At 50.5% G+C, this 22,745-nt stretch overlaps 2 protein-coding genes and 1 long non-coding RNA gene across 3 annotated transcripts in view; 1 reads left to right on the top strand and 2 right to left on the bottom strand.

Moving 5' to 3' along the window:
• Positions 1-2,880, top strand: part of GLT1D1 (glycosyltransferase 1 domain containing 1) — a 44,896-nt gene extending 42,016 nt beyond the window's left edge. The window contains exon 12 of the mRNA XM_088065232.1: positions 1,553-2,880. Coding sequence (XP_087921358.1) covers positions 1,553-1,699 — 147 coding nt within the window. The 3' untranslated portion in view covers positions 1,700-2,880. The remainder of the gene's footprint in view (positions 1-1,552) is intronic.
• Positions 2,881-14,569: 11,689 nt separating this feature from the next.
• On the bottom strand, positions 14,570-20,767 carry LOC148182728 (uncharacterized). Its single transcript, XR_015774248.1, has 3 exons — positions 20,423-20,767; positions 20,297-20,351; positions 14,570-14,801 (listed from the first exon to the last, which is right to left on the bottom strand). It is a non-coding gene; the product is annotated as an uncharacterized LOC148182728 (long non-coding RNA).
• A 1,119-nt stretch (positions 20,768-21,886) lies between these two features.
• TMEM132D (transmembrane protein 132D) overlaps positions 21,887-22,745 on the bottom strand; it is a 184,191-nt gene continuing 183,332 nt past the window's right edge. Inside the window, exon 10 of the transcript XR_015774226.1 lies at positions 21,887-22,350. The gene's annotated coding sequence lies outside the window, so the exon portion shown is untranslated. The remainder of the gene's footprint in view (positions 22,351-22,745) is intronic.

The following is a 22,745-nucleotide window of genomic DNA, read 5'->3' as shown; positions in this document are numbered from 1 at the left end:
TCCTCTTAGGTAATTTACATAAATTATTTTTAAACATTACTTTGAATAAAATCCTCCACAGGAGCATAAAATTAAAGTTGGGGATGTAGCTCAGTGTGAACAGTATTTATTACTGTGATTTTCCAGGCAATTGGATGAAGGCAGCAGAAGTCAGGTGAGATTTCCCACCTTCCCTGTGTTGTCTGTGGAGCTGGGGTTGGCTCTGGCAGACACAGCCCGGGTGCTCCCACTCCTGCTCCAGGAATCTCACAGGGAAGGGGCTGAAATCCCAGCTAAATCAGCCCCAGGCAGCTGTGGGAGGGGAGCAGGACACAGAACTCATGTCCAGAGCTCAGCTTCTTGTTCACTTGTGGGTATGGGAATGTCCTTATTCTCTCGCCTGCTTGCAGACGTGGCACAGAAGTGACCTGTGTGTCCGGCTGGTTCATTTTCCTGCTGCTTTGTCCTGCCAGGACAGTCCAAGCAGTGAATTTGTGTCCCAGGGGTCAGTCACAGGCTGTGCTGTGCTCAGCCCTCGCTGGCAGGAGAGCTCATCCTGTGCTGAGTGTGGATTTCATATCTGTGAGGACATTCAGACACTCTGTGTACTTCCATTTCCAACTCCAGTTGTCTTCTTTACCCAATGCTGGTCTGAGCTCTGCTCTCACCTGTGCTATTTCCTTCCCCAGCTCACAGCCTGTGTCAATAATGAGTCTCCTCCTCCCATCCTCTTTGTCCCCTGTGCACTGATCCAGCTGTGTGCTAACACATTATCTCAGTTTTCCTGTGACACCAGAGCTGCCTGCTTGTCTGAGCTGAGCCAGGGCGCTGTTCTGCACAGCTCTGAGCACATTTGTAATCAAGCTCAAGCATTGGAAGTCGTCTCTTGATAGAAAATTAGACCAGCTGCTCAGAATAGATTAGTTCAGACATCAAATCTCCTTTCACATGTTTGAAGTCCACAATTTCTTTTGCCTAGAAGTAAATGAGAGGCCGAGGAGCAGGCAGAGGAGCAGTTGTGATCTTTGAGCTCTGGTATTTTGGCCAGTGAAGTTAAAGGGAATATCTGGCTTTTTTTGGTGTTTGTTGAGCTAACCCTGCTCTATACCTGCTCTTACCTTGACACCTTGTTTGTGTTGGGACTTTTTTAGTCTTACCATGAAATTCACTGAAGGTGTCGCAGTAGCAATGAGATAAAAGTTTAACTGAGCTGAGATCAAACACCTGATTCCAGTTGTCCTCCATGCAGAGCAGGCAATTAATTTATAAACAGCCTGGGCTTCCAGCAATTGGGTAGGCAGGAAATTTTTGTGTCATTAAATGTATTGCTTGTTGATCTTAACACTCTTGGAAATGTCTTTGATTTTTAATGTCTTAGTTGGTGGGCTGTGTAAAGTAATAAAATTATTCTTTATTGATCATTGTTTATAAATAAAGTATGGTACCTGACCATGAAAAATTACTTAGGACAGCCTCATATATTGGCTCACAGCTGGACAGGTACCAGCTATTTCAGTATCATTAGGACTTTTTCAAAGAAATTTTAACTGATTGTTTTCTTCATCTCTTTTAGGAGTTTGTTATGCTGTCCAAGAGTTTAATGAACGACCCCATTATGGAAAAGGAAATTATAACACGGGCCAAAGCCTACGTGAAGAAACATCATTCCTGGGAAGGTGAAAGGAAAACCTACCAGACTCTGGTGCTGAGGCTCCAGTGACTTTGCAAGAGTCCAGCTGGCAGCCACTCGAGCTCTGTAATGATGGAAATGTCACTAGGTTTGGCTTTCTCTTGGCTCCTGTTTAGAGGGCTGGGCAGAGGGGCAGTGTTACTGTGCTGGCACATACCCAGAGCACCCAGAGCCTGCCAGCTGTGCAGCTCAGCCCTGTGCCAGCTGTGCAGCTCAGCCCTGTGCCAGCTGTGCAGCTCTGTGCCAGCTGTGCAGCTCAGCCCTGTGCCAGCTGTGCAGCTCAGCCCTGTGCCAGCTGTGCAGCCCTGTGCCAGCTGTGCAGCTCAGCCCTGTGCCAGCTGTGCAGCTCTGTGCCAGCTGTGCAGCTCTGTGCCAGCTGTGCAGCTCTGCCCTGGTGCAATCCCAGCCCCCTGCAGCAGCTGCAGCTGCCCTGGCACCTCTGCAGCCAGCCAGGCACCTTCCCACAGCTGCTGCAAAGCCCCCAGCACAGCACAGGAGCAGAGTTATCAGCACAACATCTTCCCTCAGCCAGGCTCTGCTGCAGCTCCAGGGGCACTGGGGAAAAGGGAGGAGCACAGGGTCAGTTCTGTGCTGCCCCTGCAGCCCTTCCCCAGCAGCTGCTGTGCCTGCATTTGTGGCCCTGCATTTGTGGCCCTGCATTTGTGGCCCTGCATTTGTGGCCCTGCATTTGTGGCCCTGGAGCAGGTGCCAGGGCTGTGCCAGACATGCCTGGCTAAAAACAAGAAACTACCTCTGGGTTTGCCAGTTCCTTTGGCACCTCTGTCATTTACTTATTTATTAAAAGATTTATGAGACCTATGAAAAGGGATGTGGGGGGAGTGGAGGTATTTTCTATTTACTGTGTGTTTTATATAATGCAGCAGGCTTGTCCTAAAGTGAGCCTGATCTCTGCCTAAAGTCCACACCAGTCATCCCAGGGATTATGGACATATCTCTGAGTCTGTAACTGCTCATCAGAGGACTTGCATCTAGAGAGAAAAAAGTTGAGAGGCATATTTCTAAGTGTTTGTTATTAGGAAGCTGTTTGCTTTGTCTATCTCGATCCTGCCCCAAGGAGAGCCTGTGCAATGTTTTCTGTTGACTTCAGTGGCTGTTGTGTCAGACTTTTCTTTGTAATAATGTTCACTGTGTATTTTGAGCTTTCCTCTCTATTTTTGATGTTTTGCAAGGTTCTGGTACAGTAAACAAGAAAGCAGTTTGAATGTTGTATATTGATTTCTCCCAAATTTCCCTCCTTGTTTTGTGTTGGGGTTGCTCAGCTCTACCTTCAATAACACAATCCCCAAGGGCAAAACCAGCCTGATTTAAAATCCCAGCATTGCTGCACTCCCCTCTGAGCCCATTTCTCCCCCATATTCCCGGTGTGCATTTGCCAGGCTGGGCTGGGAGTGTGGCTGTGCTGCCCCAGGAGGGACAGGGAGCTCCCCTTGGCCTCTGCAGACCAGGCACTGAGGGAGGAGCTGCTGCAGGGTTCATTTACAGCCTCACCAGATGGGCCAGGAGACCTTCAGAGGGAATAAAAAAGGGTTTTTCTGACTAACTGAGCCAACTTCAGGGTGTCCTGTTCCTCTCAAAACCTCTCAGCCTGCCAGCTTATTTCTGCTCACCTGTTTGATTGGCTTTGATCCTTTGCCAGCCCCCCTCCCCTTGTTTTCTCAGAACAACAGGTTTTTAAAAGCAAAGAAACAAATACACAACGTGGGACAGAAGCCTGAGCACTGAGCTAATGGTAAGAGATTAGTAATAGTAACGATTAGAAAGCTTTTTCTGCAGCCTGATACATTTATTACTAAGCTTCAACTATAAATATATTGATCTGGAATTTGTGCTATTCCCAGCAAAACAAAATATGTGCAAGTGAGAAATTCTGCTACACCCTCAGAATGTAATTAACATATGATTTTTCAGGCTGTATTTAATCTATAAATATGAAACCTGCATCTGGGAAGCAGCACACTCATTTGCATGTGCTAACAGTGGCAGAAGCACAAACAACACTTGTGCATGAGGAAAAGCAGGAGAAGAGCCCAGCCCCGGAGCAGGCAGCACTCATCCATCAAGGGTGGCCAGCTCTGGGCTCATCCATCACAGCCCTGAAGGCTGAAAGGTTGGGGCACCAACTGCAGGACATTTCATCAGCATAAACTGCGCCTGGATTTATGTTTTACATTTCATCCCGTCTTAAGTTCCAGGCCTATAAATATTCAATGAGTCTTGTAAGTCCTTGTAAGGGAAATATGAGACCCATGCAGGCAGTTTTGGGTATAATTATCCTTGCAGCAACTTCACTCAAATGATTTTATAGGTAAGAATAATCCTTTTGTTGTCCTGCAGCCCTAATTACAGTATTTATCTTCCCCTTCAAAGCCCCACTCCTACCCAAGCAGCTTTTTAAGCAAAGCACACCTCGATGAGCTGCAGATACAGCTCCAAAAATAGCACTTGTTCTGTTTGCAGGAACAAACCTCCATTGTGCACCTACCCCACGGCTACTGCTGCATTTCAGGACCTTGAAATGTACTGTTAATTAATCCAATTACATGCATTTTATTTTGCAGTTAGCTCTGCCACTGAATCCATGGGCCATGGGTACCAGGAGGCTGTTCCCTTCCTTGGCACAACCACCCCAGAACTGGTGGCGTGTGACAAAGCCAGCCCTGTGGAATGGCAGCTTTCTCAATTAGGATTTCATTTGAATCACCCCCAGAACACACAGTCCCCATTTCCAGGGTTAATTTCTGGACTCTCCTGACCAGTCTGCCCTAAGAACACTCATGTTGGGTTAACTTCTCCCATTTTTGGGGGTGCTGACCATTGGGGTTTGCATTTACAGAGCCCCAGAGCTCCAGCCTGGCAACAGGCTTTGAAGGTTTGCTGTAAACATATCAGGACTTCAGCATGAAAGAAAAATATTCAAATGGATACTGGAAGATTTAAAAGTATTTGTGCCTCTTCTGCAAATCATTTACCAGCAATTAACCAACCCAAACATCTGCAACTGCTACCTTTGGGTTTAATAAATGCAGGAGCACTTTGGTTTCCATTTTCAATGGATTTCCTCCTGTCTCTTGGGCTCATAACTCCTTCTGTCCCTCTCTCCCCCCAGTCTTTTTAATCTTTAGGTCAGGAATCACTCCCCATGAAAATAAAGGAGCAGTTTTGTCAAAGGCTTGTCAGAGGAGATGGGTGCTTCCATGTGGAATTCAGTCATTTAATGGCTCAGTGGGACCTGAGCATTTTTTTTCATTAAGTTGTCCAAAGTAATCTCATCATTCCAGAATTTATTTCACTTCCACCCTCCTCTGTCTGGTTGGTCCCAGAGTTTTAAACATTCCTTTAATGTTTAAAGCTTAAACCTCATGTAAGAGCAGGTCCCTACAGCCTTGTACCTGTCCCAGTGTTCCTCAGTGCCTCTAATTCTGCCTGACACAGACAAAGCCAAACCTTTATCTCCCAGGGCCTTAATTGCATGGAGAATTTTAAAGCAAAGGAGCCACTTATTAATCCAAAAAGTCACCAATATAAAAGCAAACCGTAGTAAAAAACAGGATTCCTAATTTTATGAGAAACAGTCTTCATTTTTCCAAAGGGGTGGATAATCATCTGCAATTTAATTCTCTCTAAATGAAGCATTTTTCATCGAGTAATGATTCCGTGTCATTCCTGTGACATCTATTTTAGGTACCAGATATTGAGGGCACTTGAAATCTCACATCCTTTCTAAAAAATGTAGGCCAGCATTTGTTTTGTCCAGTGCCTGAAAAAATGACTAGAAATTCATTTTCCCTAGAGCATTGCCATTGAGCTAATTTAAAACATTTGTTTGAAATTAAACAAAACATTTTAATTAGACCAGCAGAGGACATCTGGTTACTGAGAAATCAGAGCTGTGGACACCTGACCTGAAAGAGCATTCACCCTTTAACCCTTCCTGCTCCAGAAAAAGTGCTGGCACCCCTCTCAAGATATTTTTATGAGCTTCCAACCTGCAATTCCCATTTCTGTGCACTGCAAATCTGCTTAAGAAATAAGTCCAGCCACAAGTATAACCTTGCCAGACAGAGGGCAATTATTTCATTTGTCTGATTCAGTCAAGCTTCATCATTCATTGAAACTAAATGCTCCTCTACGGCTTCAGAAATTAATCCCTGCCATTGAAAAGTCACAGTGTTATTTTACCAAAGTGAACTGAGTTACCAAAGCTTTAATTTCACTTGAGCAATGCATCAAAAGCTCTTATCCCCGAGTGTGGCCTTTGCCATCCCTCACAGCTTCTTCCCAGGTTTTTTTGGGTGGTTTTTTTTCTTTTAAAAATAGTTTTAGGTAAGTAGGAATTCACCTGAAATCATTTTTTTATACGAAACTTCCATAAATCCCTGCTTGTGCAAGCGTTCACACCTGAGCCAGGCTGCCCCACGCTGTGGACCAGGGCTGAAGCAAGGCTGGCTTGGCCCTGCATTATTTCACAAGCTGCAGCATCCTCTTCTGTGTGACAGCAAAGGAAGAGGCGATGGATAAATTTAATAACCATTTTCTGGAACAGGAGAACATCGGTGTGACATGTTCTGAATATTCATCATCTTTTTAACACCACTCCTCTCTCCTTTTCATCTCAGTGTGACCCCAGCAGTGATTCTGTTCTGAGCAGGTTTAAAGCCTTTCCCAGGGCCTGCAGCTTGGGCTGGCTGCTGTTGCTGACATCTCTCATCACAAAGCCCTGGGAGATGCTCCCAGCTATCCCTGGAGTGTGTCTGTTGCCTGCTGCAGCCTCGATCGTTTTCTAGTGACTGTGCTGGAGCTAAATGAGAGAACTTTTCTGTCCCTCCCACACTTCAGACATTTGTTCTTTACGGCACCATTTGAATAAAACACCAGGACAGCTCTGGCTCCCAGAGGGGAAGGCTCCAGGCAGGGGAGCTCAGGTAACGCTGCCCACACCGAGCTCTGCTGCCCTTTCTGCTGCTCCCAGGCTGCCATTTCGGCAGGAGAAAAGGATTTTCTCCCTCCTCAGCCCCAGCTCAGCTCTGGGCTGCCCTTTGCAGGCACAGGAGCAGCTCTGCAGGTGAGGACACTGAAACAGCCCTGCTCCAGTGCCACGCAGCAGAGAGCGAGCAAGCACGTCCCACTCCTGTGTCCCCCACGGGAACACTTCTGGGAAGACAGAAATTGAATCATGGGCAGAAAAAAAGAAAAAATAAAAAATGTAAGAAAGGAAGCCTGGAGATGAAGCTGGCACTTCTGTGATGCTCTTCCAGAAGCTGACACTTTATACAGATGCTGTTCTCCCCCTCCTCGTGGTGCCTGGAAATGCAGTTTGCCTGGCAAGGCCAGGAGTGCCCCAGAGCACCACAATTTCCTGTGCAAGAAACACAGGAGGCTCAGGTGCACCCCTCCTGTGTGCTTGGGAGGCTTGGAAAGCAAATTGGAGCACACACTTTTCAGGGCAAGACTGGGGAATCTGGCTGTGCTGATGGGAAGGATTTGTGCAGCAGCTCTGCTGTAGAAAATTAGAGAAAATAAGTCAGATTATTCCTCAGGGCATTAACTTCGAGCCATTAAGGACTGAGCAAGAGAAACTTATTTGAAATAAAATATTGTTGCTTCATCTGTTGGGAGGGAGGAAAACAGAGAGCCCCTTAACATAAATGCAATAATGAGGATGTGCTGCTGATGCTTTCCCTTTGTTTATTTTCATTTTTCCCCACAGTCCAGGGTTAGAACTACTCTGCCCAGAAGTCAGAAATAAGTGAGGTTTTACCTAAAATAAGAAAAGTCAAATGTATATGGCAGTGTGAAAATTAAATGACAATAAGGTTAATGTGTGACTGAGTATCCATATTCACAGGAGGTGAAAAGCACCTTTTCAACAACATACGTCAGGTGGCAGGATATTGTCAAGAAATGCAAAAGAAGCAAACATTATTAAAATTAAAAAGCCTTTCAAAGCTGTGTTGGAAGGACTTTAATGGTTTAGACCTTGAGCTGAGATTTGGGAAGTGCAGAACAGCAGGAGATGGCAGGCTCTGAAAAGCCCTGGTGTCTGTTCTGGGGCACCACGCCCTGATTTCCACTGCAATTCCCCTCTGAGTTTGGTGAGGGGACTTTGGTAATTCCTCTGAGTTTGGTGAGGGGAATTTGGTAATTCCTCTGAGTTTGGTGAGGGGAATTTGGTAATTCCTCTGAGTTTGGTGAGGGTATTTACTGCCTGCCTGTTGCACCTCTGTGGCCTAAAACTGAGCACCCCACTGTAAATGCTGCTCAACAACTGAGGATTTAAATGTTCCAGCTCTTTAGCTCCCCAGCATTTCTCAGGCCAACAGAAAATTCAGAGAAATCCGGGTTTTGCAGGAAAAAGTCATTTTTTTTTAATGACAACACTCAGCAGGTAACCCCAGAGCAAAAATCTCCATTTGGCCTTGGACACCCATCCATGGCTGATACAAAACCTGCAATCCCATCCCCAGAGGAAGCAGATTAGCACCCTAAGCCACCAAATAATTCCCATTGTGTATTATGTGCAACTGCATGAGCAAAATGTTTTGCTGCACATTATGCTCCATTATTTTGGAATACAATAGTTCCCTTGGCATTAGTGCCAAATGAATGGAGAGTTCATTTCGTCTGAAAGACTAAACAAACACACGCTGACAATGAGGATAAAATCAGATTGCTGCAGCACTTTCAAGGAGCTGGTAAAAATAATATTTTAATCAAATAACTCAGCTGCAACTGGCATGAACTACTGGGAAGGTTAAGGCTGTGGCTCAGTGTTCTACTGAGAAAACACAGAATTATTCCAAACACGCCATTCCATCACCGCCACCTGACTTGGGTTAAAAGCAGAGGATGCAAAGCAGTTTCCAGCCCTAACAGCAAACTGAAGCCACCAAAAAATGCCAAGGTTAAAGGAGCAGTCTCAAGGACCAGTCATCCAGCAAGATAATGCAGTGCTAGAGAAAATAACTACTGCCAGACTGGTGTGGTTCAGTCCAAAATAAAGATTTGGTTATTTTAATGTACTCCAAGATGAGGAATAAAGGCAGATGTAAGGCTCTGGAGCAGGGTCTGTGAGCTCTGAGCCAGCCCCAGCACTGCCCAGTGTGCCCAGAGCAGAGCTCTGACTGCTGCTGGACAGGCCCTTGCTGACACAGACACACCTGAAAACAGCAGCCACAAACCTGGGCAGCCCTTGGTGCCTCGTCCCTCGCTGGCAGGAACCTGTTCATGGTTCTGTGCCCCAGCTCCACGCCCTGCTGGCCACACCTGGGCTCAGAGGGGCTGTGCAATTCCTGTCCCCACCTCAGCACCCTTTGAGACACAGCCTGGACCATTCTCTTGAGCTCTCTGGTCCCTGATCTCTTCATCATTTCCTTCTCTGAATCCTTTAACACATGGCCTGGATTGTGCTCCTGGGCTCTCTCCCTCTCTTTTCCCTGATCTCTTCATCATTTCCCTCTCTGAATCCCCTCCAGCTCCTGAGCCAGAGTGGTTTGGAGGCCATGGCTGCAGGAAAGGCAGAGTCCTGCACTTGGTTCCTCTCTGCTCTGCTGCCCCAGAGCTGCCAGAGGCTGGGAAAGCAGCACAGCCACACTGGGCATTGGTGCTGGCACCATCCAGGTCAGGATCACCTGCCAGCCCCTCCCCACTCCAGGATCCTTCAGCAGCTCCAGTGCCCAGGCTTGGGCCCCACTCTCCCTCTGGCTCCTCAGGGCACAGAGAATTCGCTCTGAGAGCGAGAGGAGCTGTCAGTGTGACAGTGTGACACAGCCCTGTGACACAGCCCTGTGACACTGTGACACAGCCCTGTGACACTGTGACACAGCCCTGTGACACTGTGACACAGCCCAGTGACACAGCCCTGTGACACTGTGACACAGCCCTGTGACACTGTGACACAGCCCGGTGACACAGCCCTGTGACACTGTGACACAGCCCTGGTGACACAGCCCTGGTGACACAGCCCTGTGACACTGTGACACAGCCCTGGTGACACAGCCCTGTGACACTGTGACACAGCCCTGGTGACACTGTGACACAGCCCTGGTGACACAGCCCTGTGACACTGTGACACAGCCCTGGTGACACAGCCCTGTGACACTGTGACACAGCCCTGGTGACACTGTGACACAGCCCTGGTGACACAGCCCTGTGACACAGCCCTGGTGACACAGCCCTGTGACACTGTGACACAGCCCTGGTGACACTGTGACACAGCCCTGGTGACACAGCCCTGTGACACTGTGACACAGCCCTGGTGACACAGCCCTGTGACACTGTGACACAGCCCTGGTGACACTGTGACACAGACACAGCCCTGGTGACACTGTGACACTGTGACACAGCCCTGGTGACACAGCCCGGTGACACAGCCCTGGTGACACTGTGACACAGCCCTGGTGACACAGCCCTGTGACACTGTGACACAGCCCTGTGACACAGCTCTGTGACACTGTGACACAGCCCTGTGACAGTGTGACACAGCCCTGTGACAGTGTGACACAGCCCTGTGACACAGCCCTGTGACACTGTGACACAGCCCTGTGACACAGCCCTGGTGACACTGTGACACTGTGACACAGCCCTGTGACAGTGTGACACAGCCCTGTGACACTGTGACACAGCCCTGGTGACACAGCCCTGTGACACTGTGACACAGCCCTGTGACACAGCTCTGTGACACTGTGACACAGCCCTGTGACAGTGTGACACAGCCCTGTGACACTGTGACACAGCCCTGTGACACAGCCCTGTGACACTGTGACACAGCCCTGTGACACAGCCCTGTGACACTGTGACACAGCCCTGGTGACACTGTGACACAGCCCTGGTGACACAGCCCTGGTGACACAGCCCTGTGACACTGTGACACAGCCCTGGTGACACAGCCCTGGTGACACTGTGACACTGTGACACAGCCCGGTGACACTGTGACACAGCCCTGGTGACACTGTGACACAGCCCTGGTGACACAGCCCGGTGACACTGTGACACAGCCCGGTGACACTGTGACACAGCCCTGGTGACACTGTGACACAGCCCTGGTGACACAGCCCTGTGACACTGTGACACAGCCCTGTGACACTGTGACACAGCCCTGGTGACACAGCCTGGTGACACTGTGACACAGCCCTGGTGACACAGCCCTGGTGACACTGTGACACAGCCCTGGTGACACTGTGACACAGCCCTGGTGACACAGCCCTGTGACACTGTGACACAGCCCTGGTGACACAGCCCTGTGACACAGCCCTGGTGACACTGTGACACTGTGACACAGCCCTGTGACAGTGTGACACAGCCCTGTGACACTGTGACACAGCCCTGGTGACACAGCCCTGTGACACTGTGACACAGCCCTGGTGACACAGCCCTGTGACACAGCCCTGGTGACACTGTGACACTGTGACACAGCCCTGTGACACTGTGACACAGCTCTGCAGCACAGGGCTCTCAGAGCCCCTCCACATCTGTTCAATAAGCTGAACTCTGCCCAGAACACCTCATGCCAACTCGACTAAACCCAAACTTATCACAAAGATGTGGTAACAAAAGCCAATTTTCATTGTGGATGTCAGCCTGGAGCTAGGGAGTTCTGATAACATGAGGAGAGCTACAGCTTCAAAAGGGAGAAAAGGACTAAACAAGCAACCATTGTGGCAGTCATTAAAAAAATTAATTAAAAGTAATTAGAGAAAAAGACAGACAATAATTAGCTAACGTTTGCTGGGCAGGAGTCCAGTGCAGCGTGTTGCCCTTCTCATCGTAACTAAAACAGAGCATTCCCCAAATCCAAGGGCCCTGAGATGGAGAGGGAGATGCAATTCCAAGAGGAATCGGAGCAGGAGCTGCAGGGAGGTGCCAGCAGCCCCTGGTCCTGCCTGGGCAGGCTCTGCTGTGCCCCAGGGCTCTGGTCCCTGTCCCCAGGGCTCTGGTCCCTGTCCCCAGGGCTCTGGTCCCTGTCCCCAGGGCTCTGGTCCCTGGCCCCAGGGGTCTGCTGTGCCCCAGGGCTCCGTTCCCTGGCCCCAGGGCTCCGTTCCCTGGCCCCAGGGCTCCGTTCTCTGGCCCCAGGGCTCCGTTCTCCGGCCCCAGGGCTCCGTTCCCTGGCCCCAGGGCTCCGTTCCCTGGCCCCAGGGCTCCGTTCTCCGGCCCCAGGGCTCCGTTCTCCGGCCCCAGGGCTCCGTTCCCTGGCCCCAGGGGTCTCACCTGGGCTGCCAGGCTCAGGTGCAGAGCGGAGCCACCGCAGCTCACGAGGCTTTCAAAGCCCAGGTGCTGCTGAGGAGTGACAGTGCTCGTGCTGGAAATGTGACAAGGATTCATCTGCCACTTGAATAATCCAAATACCTGTCACACAGGGAGAGCTCTGTGGAATGTTCCTCAGTGGTGACATCGAGGGGAAGCTGTATGCAACAGGAGCAGGTTTTGTCACACAGGCTCTGCTTCCCAGTAAATCTTTCATTGACTTCTACATAAAGACCATGAATGACTCCAAATCCAGTTTGTGCCAGTGAAATGTTCTTTCTTTCTCTTCCACACCAAATATTTAGATGTCAATCAGTTTAACAAAGTGCCTTTGGAGGCTGGGAGCACAGGTTGTGTTCCTTATTAGCCCTTTCTTAGGTAACCTAAATTGCAGTCAACTAACATGTGGATTATAAATTCCCTTTCAAAAAATCCATAAAATATTAGTTTTAACCATCCACCTCTATTATTTCCACCAGCAAATGTTAATTTGAACAGCTGCAAATTAAGCCTTTTGAGTTCAGCTTTACTTAAGTTTATTTAAAAGGAAGAAAAGCAAAACCCTCCCAAATGAGTTTAAACAGAATATTTATCCTAATACATTCCACATAACAAAGCATTTTTTTTCTATATTGAATATTCATTTCTGTAAAGAAAAAGCTTGGAAAAACCCCACAAAGCAGCCACACAGCAAATCAAGGCTTTAGGAGTGGAAAAAGGCAACCCCAAACCCTCCCTGCCAGGGAGGGACCACCCAGCACCACCGAGAAATCAAATAATTCCCAGCAGCAAGGAAGCTGCTGTTAATTCATTGCAAGGAGCTGTCCCAGGCTCCTGGATAACTGCAATCCATGAATCCTCTGCCAGGCTCAGGTATGAGCCCTGCTCTGAGGGGCAAACACAGCCTGAGCAGCCAAATACCCACAGCACCCTCTGAGAACACTCAATCCATGGTCACTGCCACACCTCAGCAAAGGCACGTGGTGAGGGAGGAATGCAGCAGTCAGGATAAAAATGAGACTGGGCTGCTTTGGCTCAGCAGCTCTTGTGTCCCAGAAGGAGATTGATGCTGCACTGAAGCTGGAGCAGTGCATGCACCCCCAGCTCATGGGAGCCAGGAGCTCCTCTGCAGTCCCAAAAATAGACACCTGGGAGTGTGTGTCTCCTAAAATGCCTCTAAAATGACAAGTTTTCGTTAATGCACATTTCACATTCCACAGAAAAGAACAAATAATCAAGTATTTCCTATTCCCACCACCACAATTAGTTCTTTCTGTCTCATACTTACAGTGGCTGTCCCAAAACTCTGGAAATGCGCTGCACAAAGCAGTTCCTTTTGCTCTGGACAAGGTTTCCTCGCTCCTGTGGCTCCTGTTCCAGACCTGCTGGCCTCACTGCTGGGAGAGTGCAGATCTGCTTCCCCCAGAGCAGATTTACCCAGGGCTGGTCCCACAAGGCACATTCTCCCAGCCAGCAGTAAAATCACAGCTGATTGTTTCCAACTGGAGCTCCAGAGCTCTCTCCAGCTCTGTTTGCTTTCCACCGAGTCAGCACTGACCTTTCCTCAGCTGTTTGTGCTCTGGATGAGGGAGGGCAGAGACAAAAGCAGAGCCAAACAGGTGAAACCTGGTATCTGCTTACACACAATTACTGAGGGCTGCTCTGGTTCTGCAGGACCTCAATTGTGTGTTCATGCAAAGCATGTGTGTGTGCCTCACCTGGAGACACAAATCCCCCATTGGATGAGCCACAGAAGGGCTGCAGGCACCAGCACAGCCCCAGAGGTGTGGGGAGGAGATTTTGGAGGAGATTTTATCAATCTTCAAACGCAGCCAAGGGGTGCTGCAGGGAGCCCCTTCACCTTCAACACTGTGTGCTGGACTGTTGTGAGGAGACAGGATAGAAACCCCAAAAAACCTGTCTAACCTGGGAGGAATTGCAGTGTGTTGATTTTCTAACCCCAGTGCGTGAAGCTCTGCTCTCAGCATCCCTCCTGCTCACTGGAGAGTCTGGGTGCTGAGCCAAAGCCTCCCCTTCCAGCAGTTCACCAGCCACGCCTGGAGGAAAGCTCCTGACATCCCTGGCAGCCCTGACAAATTCTGCAATGCCAGGAGAACAGCGGTCCCTGAGCCACTGGAGAGCCTGTGATGATCTGTCAGTCCCTCCTCAGATCACAGATTGGAACATTAAACAAAAAAAACCAAAACCACAACAATTGACGAGCCTGGTCTGCTGCATTTATGAAAACACTGAAAGGTGAGGGAGACAGGGGCTCATTTCTCAGTGCCAGTAAATGGGTGTTTATATATCCTGTCTGCTGCCTGCCCCACGCTGCCTGGAAAGCTGGAGGCTTTTCTCTTTGCTCAAGACTTAACTGCCCTGAGTATTTACTGCCTGTATCTATTACCCAAAAATGATGTGTTTTAAGCTCATTCTCTTCCCGCACCCCCCCTTTTTTTTTTTTCAGGGGAAAAGGGGAAGAGAGAGGGAATCCTCAGCTCAGTAACTCAGATAATTCACATCTATCCCCTTCTGTAGAGAACAAATCCATTTCCCCACCTCCCCACACCCCTTATTGTCGCTGCTGCATTATCTGTGTGAGCCAGGCCTTGGCAGGGAGACGGGGAAAACACGACGGGACATTGTAAGAGAATTTAATGAAGTGGCTCCAAATATTGTACCCAAATAAACGAAGTGAATAATGCAGGAGCTGCTGGCAGGTCCCTCGCAGGACAGGGGCTGTTGTGTGAGGAGATGGGCTGTCCGCAGGAACACAGAGCTGCCACTCCGGCAATTCCCAAGGAAAAACCTGCACTGCTCCATTGAACTCGGTAATTCCTGGGGCCGCAGCTCGGGAAGGAAAGAGCAGCTGCTGAAAGGGGAGGAGGAGCAATTAGCAGTTCTGATCTCAGGGGTTTGATGCTGTTCAGGGCGGAGGGGACAGGGCTGGTCCCAGCCCGGCATCATCCCTGCGGATCCTGCACAGAGCAACCTGCTCCTCCGGCACTGCCGCTCTCATCCCACAAAAATGGGATGTTTTCCTTAAAAACCCCTCGGAACGCTCCTGGAGCCGCAGGGAGCAGAGCACAGCGCTGTTCCCACAGGAGAGCCTGCCATCCCTGCCAGGGGACACTGCCCTGCCCTGCCCTGTCCTGACAGGAGCCGGGGGACACAGCCAGGGGACACACGGACAGGAGCCGGGACACAGCCAGGGGACACACGGACAGGGGACACACGGACAGGAGCTGGGACACACGGACAGGAGCTGGGACACAGCCAGGGGACACACGGACAGGAGCGGGGACACACGGACAGGAGCTGGGACACAGCCAGGGGACACACGGACAGGAGCCAGGGGTCACAGCCAGGGGACACACGGACAGGAGCCGGGACACAGCCAGGGGACACACGGACAGGAGCCAGGGGACACACGGACAGGGGACACACGGACAGGAGCTGGGACACACGGACAGGAGCCAGGGGTCACAGCCAGGGGACACACGGACAGGAGCCGGGACACACGGACAGGAGCTGGGACACACGGACAGCAGCCGGGACAGGAGCCGGGGGACACAGCCAGGGGACACACGGACAGGAGCCGGGGGACACAGCCAGGGGACACACGGACAGGAGCTGGGACACACGGACAGGAGCTGGGACACAGCCAGGGGACACACGGACAGGAGCTGGGACACACGGACAGGAGCCGGGACACACGGACAGCAGCCGGGACAGGAGCCGGGGGACACACGGACAGGAGCCGGGACACACGGACAGGAGCCGGGGGACACACGGACAGGAGCCGGGGGACACAGCCAGGGGACACACGGACAGGAGCTGGGACACACGGACAGGAGCTGGGACACAGCCAGGGGACACACGGACAGGAGCTGGGACACACGGACAGGAGCCGGGGACACACGGACGGCGGCGGGGAGAGGGGCCGGGGGACACAGCCAGGGGACACACGGACAGGAGCCGGGGGACACACGGACAGGAGCCGGGGGACACACGGACAGGAGCCGGGACACACGGACAGGACACAGGGCACAGCAGCCTGCTCGGGCTGCACAGCCAGGACCAGCAACAGCACAAATCCGGGCAGGAACCGGCAGCAAGAACCATCAGAGCTCTTCCCTCGCTTGTAAAGGCTCCGTGTGCCTCTGCTCTGGTTTTGTCTGATTCTGTTCCCCAGGTCTGGCAGGGACAAAACAAATGGTTGGCACTTCCCCACCCCCTCCAGCTCTGCCACCCCCGGCTCCAAGGCATCCTCCCCTCCTTGCACACACATCCTGCACCCATCCTGCTGTCCCTCAAACCTCTCCCAACACAACTGCAATTCCTTGCACACACATCCTGCACCCATCCTGCTGTCCCTCAAACCTCTCCCAACACAACTGCAATTCCTTGCACACACATCCTGCACCCATCCTGCTGTCCATCAAACCTCTCCCAACACAACTGCAATTCCTTGCACACACATCCTGCACCCATCCTGCTGTCCATCAAACCTCTCCCAACACAACTGCAATTCCCTGACAGCTTCACTTGCAAATTCCCTCTCTGCACAGCTCATGCTAAGAACCTTAATATTCCTGCAGATTCAGAATGGGGATTTCCAACAAGCATTAGGAAAATTAAACTTCTCAAGAGCTGTCTCAATCTGACAAGCTATTTCTGGCTCTTTAAAGTACAGTAAGTGAAAATATTATAAAGGGGGATGGGGAAGCTGTAGTAAGCAAATGATGAGTTAGAAACGAGGACAGGCGACTCTGGATACACCTATGGCACCCATATTTGTATATACATCCACAGAAATACAGGAATATGAATTGTTTAAGGCCTCCTGCTGTCTTGGAATAGAAAATCATCATCTCCCACCCTCTGCCTCTGTCCAAAGCCACAGCAGCTGGTGACACTAATGAGTGTGAGAGGCATTTCCCTTGGAGATCTGTGCTCTGTGTTCCACCTGGAGCTCCAGGTTAATCCAGCAATTTCCACTCAGGCCATGGATTCTGGGGATGGGAACCAGGGAGGGCACGGTCCAGGCTGAGCTGGGGACACTGAGCTCACCACAAACCCTGCTGGAGGTGGCACCAGTGCTGAGTGCACCCCACAAATCCCAGAGATCCATCCCTGTGTGTGTCCCGCTGCTCCCTCCCCAACAGGGCAGGCTACCAAATGCCCCCGAGTCCCAGCTTGGCTGTCCCTGTCCCCTTTTGCTCCTTTCTCCCCCCTCTGCTGCTTTCCCTTTTTGATCCCCTGCAGAGCTGCCAAGCTACACCCCAAAGGGAGGAGAGGCTGTTTATAGCCCAGGTCACTGCAGGGGAGGGTGAGAAGCTGAACCAGGCTTTCAAGATGTAAGGGTGTGACTCCGAAGGAGGAGATGATGTTATTTTCTTTAGGAGCATCAGAGTGGCAAAATTTAGCTGCTTGAAAATTTTTTCAGTAGTCTGGCCTGACTCTTGCTCTAAAACCTGGAAATTTCCCCTGGTTTAATGCCTGATTTGAGTCACAATGCTCAGTGTGTCTGTCTGCCCTCCCTCTTTGTCATCCCCAGCACAAATCACATTACAGCTGGGTTAAAAGAACACCCCCTGCACCTCCTCAGGGTGCAGCTGGAGTGGGGGACACCAGCTCTGCAGAAGATGAGGGGACAGAACAATTATGCTTTACAATTAATTACAATTAATAATTATGGATTAGAAGAGATGATTAAAATCCTCAGGGGCTGGGGTGATTGTGCAAGGGCTGTGCATGTGCAGTGCAATGAAAAAAAATCCTTGTGAGCTTGCACTTGCAGCCTGCCCAAAATGCCTCTCCATCTGCAGGGACTGGTGCTGCCAAAGACAATTACTGAGCACTCTGTGAAAGTCAGGCTGTGTGGAGAGCTTGGTACAGAGCAAGACCTGATCAATACATGGGATTTTTCACTATTGCAAAATACTTTCCAGGCTGATATCACTTATTTAAGGGAGAAACACAAGAGGGACTGGTTTGACCTTGGTATCCTAACGGGCAGAACAGGAGGGAATGCCAAATGCTAAGAGCAAAGCTATTGATTAGACCTGAGAGAGGGGACTGATGGAAGAAAGCTGCAAAGTTATTAATGGTCAAGAGGAGCACAGTGATTTAGGGGTTTGGCTTGATGACAACAGGATGGAAAATGTGTGTCCACAGTCATCAGACAAAGGATTTGCTGAAGAAATAGGGAGGCATGAGATACAAGTAGAGGTGGTGAGTTCTTCGTGGACACAGATCATCCTGGGCTGGGCACAGCCAGAGAGTGCTGACCTAGCCAGGGCTCAGGGACATGGAAGGACAGCCCCCTTTCTTCTGTCCTTATTTCTGCTCCACTCTGCCCATCTGCACTTACTGAGCTCAGCTGAAAATGGGACTCAGTCATCTCTGCAGCCTCGTATTATCAGGGCTGAGTAGTGAGGCTCCTTGGATTGGTTTTTATGTCATTAGTGCATTAACTGACTGTAGGAAGCTCTAATTTAATTATTAGGAACATGGGCCTGAACATGAATAAACACAGCCCCTGTTAGAATTCAAAGCTGCAGTGTTTTGGTGCTGGGGACACCCATCTGGGCTCTGCCAGGTGCCAGAGAGAGCTGGGACACAGCACAGAACAGAGCTGGTACCCAGCACAGAACAGAGCTGGTACCCAGCACAGAACAGAGCTGGTACCCAGCACAGAACAGAGCTGGTACCCAGCACAGAACAGAGCTGGTACCCAGCACAGAACAGAGCTGGTACCCAGCACAGAACAGAGCTGCAGGATGCAGGCACAGAGAGCTGGTACCCAGCACAGAACAGAGCTGCAGGATGCAGGCACAGCACGGAGCAGAGCAGGGTCTGTGGCTGCAGGAGGGAGCAGCACAGGAGCTCAGGGCTGCTGTGAACCAACGTGACTCGGGGCATTCGTGTCCCTGCAGGCTCCCTGGGCTGCCTGGAGGGGATGTGGCAGAACTTGTCGTGTGTAATCCAGCAGCCACCTTGGCAGCGTGGTGGGGATTTCCTAATGAGCACTGGCAGTACACACAAACACAGGAGCGCTGCTGCTTCTCCAGCCATTAATATTGCATTCGTGGGCTGCTTAATTTGCTGCTCCTCACAGAGCTGGAGCAGGGAGCCTGCATAATGAAGGATTTGTTGACAGAGGTCTTCATATCACATCAGCAAGAAGGTAGAAAATGATCCTGTTCCAGGCACACTTGCTCAACTGGAGTAACCTTGGCCCTTGTGCTGCTCCCAAGGATGAGCAGGGCTCTGCTCTTCTCAGGCCATTAATGCTGCCAGTTTTCAACTTCACCTGCTCAAGCTTTCACCAGGAAGCCAACCAGCACATCACTCACTTCACAGGGAAGGAGCAGTATTTCTGCACGAGGAAGGTGCTGAAGCACATGGCTGGGGAAGGGCACGAGCAGAGCCCACCTGGGAGCTGTCAGACAGAAATGAACTGGAAGCAGATTGTGTCTCCTCAGCACTCTGAAGGTGAAAGCCTCACTTGGTTCAGAGCTCTCTTGGCCTCGAGCTGCAGCCACACAGGGCTGTGCTGCTGGGGAGCTGGGGCTGGCACCTTGCCCCTGTCCTGCAGGACACACCTGTCCTGCCCTGGGCATCACTCTGGGGACGGCTGGCACCAGGACAGCTCGGATCTGTGGTGGCTTTGTACTGTGGGCAGTGATGTGTGGCTGCAGGGCTGTGCAGGGATGGGCTCTGGCACAATGAACATGTAGAAATATGTGACAGAGTTCCTGGGCTTTCAGGACTAAATAAATTCATCCCTGGGAGTTTTTTTAAACGCTTGAGGCATTTTCTAAACGCACCATTTGGCAGTGATAGCTCCTTCCCCGAGCTAATTCCTCAGTGATGCTTGCTGGACTTTGATCAATAGCGAGTCCAGCCAGCTCTCTCTCCTCAGTGCCACATCTGCAAGGCTCTCCCAAGCTGCTCTACACGAGTCCTTCAGCTCTCACCAAGGATCTTCCACAGCACAGCAGCCCCTGGGGCACAGGAGACTGAGAGCTGGCACTCCTGGAGAGCCTGAACATGCACAGAGCTGAACTGAAGTGTCTCCAGGGTGCTCGTTTCATTTACATCCCATTCATTATGGAAACAAGGTGTGAAAGTAGTTTCCAGAGCTACTCGGTGCAGGCTGCACATGGATTTAATACCTATTCTGGTTTTTCAAGTCACTTACCTCCAGAGAAGTCTTGTTTCAAACCAATTATTTAGCTGCACTGCTCAGACTTTGAATTCACGGGTGTATTAATGCAGCTGGGTCTAAACCACCATATATTTAAGACTGCTGAAGGGGAAGCTTTTAAAATGAAAGAAGAGAGTAAAGAACCAGCTTACCTGATTTATAGGACCACCAAGTTTCTACTCCTGATTGTATTCATGCATAAAGTCCCTAAAAAGAACCAAACTATCAGATAAATGTTCTTTTTTTTTTTTTAAACATGCCTCAATCAGTCTACTCACAGGAAGAAAGACTCAAACATGAAAGTAAGAGGCAACTGCAAAGAAGAAAACAATAAGGTAATTAATAACCCTCACAGGAGAGTGCTTGCTGTCAGCAGGGCTCTTTATCAGGTTCAAGAGATTGCCAGTGGGAGCCACAGCTGCAAAACATTGTGTGTTTGCAGCACCTGAACACCACCACTGCTTCGATGGGGGGGAATAGGATTTAGTCCCCACGTTTGCCAGTTGGCATCTGAAACACGGAATTCCTCCCCTGGGATGCTCCAAGGTGCAGAGGGTTTTGTTTAGAAACAAAAAAAGGGCCCTGTGCAGCACAAAAAGGGAATGCACACAAACACCCCCTCCCAACAGACACACACCTGCCCAAATCCCTATAGGAAGTTGATTTATTCTGCCATTAGCAGATTAATTAGTGTTTGCTTGCACACAGGTGGCCACAGTTCACTCTCAGGACCCTGCACAGTGGGGTTTTGTCACAGATTTGCAGTGACTCTGGGCAAATCCCCTGGCTTGGGGCTCCCCATGTCAGTAAGGAGCACACCTTGCTCAGGCACCGTGAGAGCCACGGGAAAAGAGCACCCTGAACCCTTTGCATTATTTAGAGCACTGCCCTATGGCTGGTAGGCAGTTCCAGCTGCAGGACACACAGGGACCTCTGAGCAAGCACACAGGCAGGGATCTGCATGTCAGGATCCTCAGTGCTGCAGCTGGAGGCTGTTTGTCCTCAGAGAACATCTCTGTGCTTTGTGCCAGCACAGGAGCTGTCAGTGCCTGCTGCTGCCCAGAGCAGCTGTGCAGGAGCTGGGTGTGGCAGGGCAGCTGTGCCAGGCTGCTCCCAGCGAGGGACACCTGCACAGGCAGCCCTGCACTCACACTCTGCTGCACTCCTGGGCATCCTCACCCTGCCTGCCTCCCTGCAGACACCAAAACAGCACCCAGAATAGCCCCAGAGCTGCAGGCAAGGCAGCTGCGGGGAGGCTGCCATGCTTTACTGCAGCACCAAGGCTGCTTCTCTCACCTGAGAGCTCAGCCACAGCTTGTCTGGAGCCTGCACTGTGCTGTCCTCAGTGCTGCACTCATCCTGCACTGCTGCACTCATCCTGCACTGCTGCACTCATCCTGCACTGCTGTGCGTGTCCTGCACTGCTGCACTTGTGCTGGAACTGCTGCACTTGTGCTGTCACTGCTGCACTTGTCCTGCACTGCTGCACTTGTGCTGGCACTGCTGCACTCATCCTGCACTGCTGCACTTGTGCTGCACTGCTGCACTTGTGCTGCACTTGTCCTGCACTGCTGCACTCGTCCTGCACTGCTGCACTCATCCTGAACTGCTGCACTTGTCCTGGAACTGCTGCACTTGTGCTGGAACTGCTGCACTCGTCCTGCACTGCTGCACTTGTGCTGGCACTGCTGCACTTGTGCTGGAACTGCTGCACTCGTCCTGCACTGCTGCACTCGTCCTGCACTGCTGCACTTGTCCTGCACTGCTGCACTTGTGCTGGCACTGCTGCACTCATCCTGCACTGGGTCATCAAGGCTTGAGCAGAGGTGCTGAAAAAAAGAAAAGACCATCTGATCTCCAAAGTATTGGGCACATTTCTCTATTTACTCACTAAAATTGCCTTAAAAGGTGTTCAGCTGAATGTGGACCTTCCCAAGAGAAGAAAACCAGAACCCAAACCCAGAAACTCACGTATTGGGCTTTCAGGCTAGAAATAAAGCATGTGGATTTATTTCAAATAGTTTCAAATCTTGGAAGGGTGGCTTGGTGCACCTACATTTGCAGCATAACACGTTGTTGGTGCTGTATGTTCTGCCCCAGCACTGCAGAGTGTAAAATTCTGTGAGTGGATTGTGCCATGAGCCTCCCTGGATCCATCACAGGACACATCTCTGTACTGCTGCCAGGCTCTCTCAGGGTAAATGCTCTGACAGTGAAAGGAAAGAGGCGTTCAGAGTAGGGAAAAAAGATGAAGCCACTAAAATGCAAATTTTATTCACAGTTGGCATGTTTATAAATATATATATTACATTCTTACAATCTACAGTACATTCTAAATATAGAGGGATTCAATCTAAGTGTTTGTGGGAGGGCGGGTGTGTATTGAACTGAGCAACCTAGATTCAATGATGGAAGACTTAACAAAAAGGGGGCAAGGACTTACTCCAGAAAATAAAGGGGAACTTGAAATATTTTTATATATAAAATCCACCATCTGGATTTTAGTTAGTGCTTTGGCACTTTGCCATTGGCCCTTGGGGGCTGCTGCTGGACCCCACGAGAAAAGTCCTGGTTTGAGGGCTGGAAGGGTGATCACTGAAA

This window comes from Pseudopodoces humilis, chromosome 20 (assembly GCF_049639895.1).
Source record: "Pseudopodoces humilis isolate 2021_Gansu_Grassland_sample_001 chromosome 20, ASM4963989v1, whole genome shotgun sequence".
NCBI classification, from domain to species: Eukaryota; Metazoa; Chordata; class Aves; order Passeriformes; family Paridae; genus Pseudopodoces; species Pseudopodoces humilis.
This window is presented reverse-complemented; position numbering and strand designations above follow the sequence as displayed.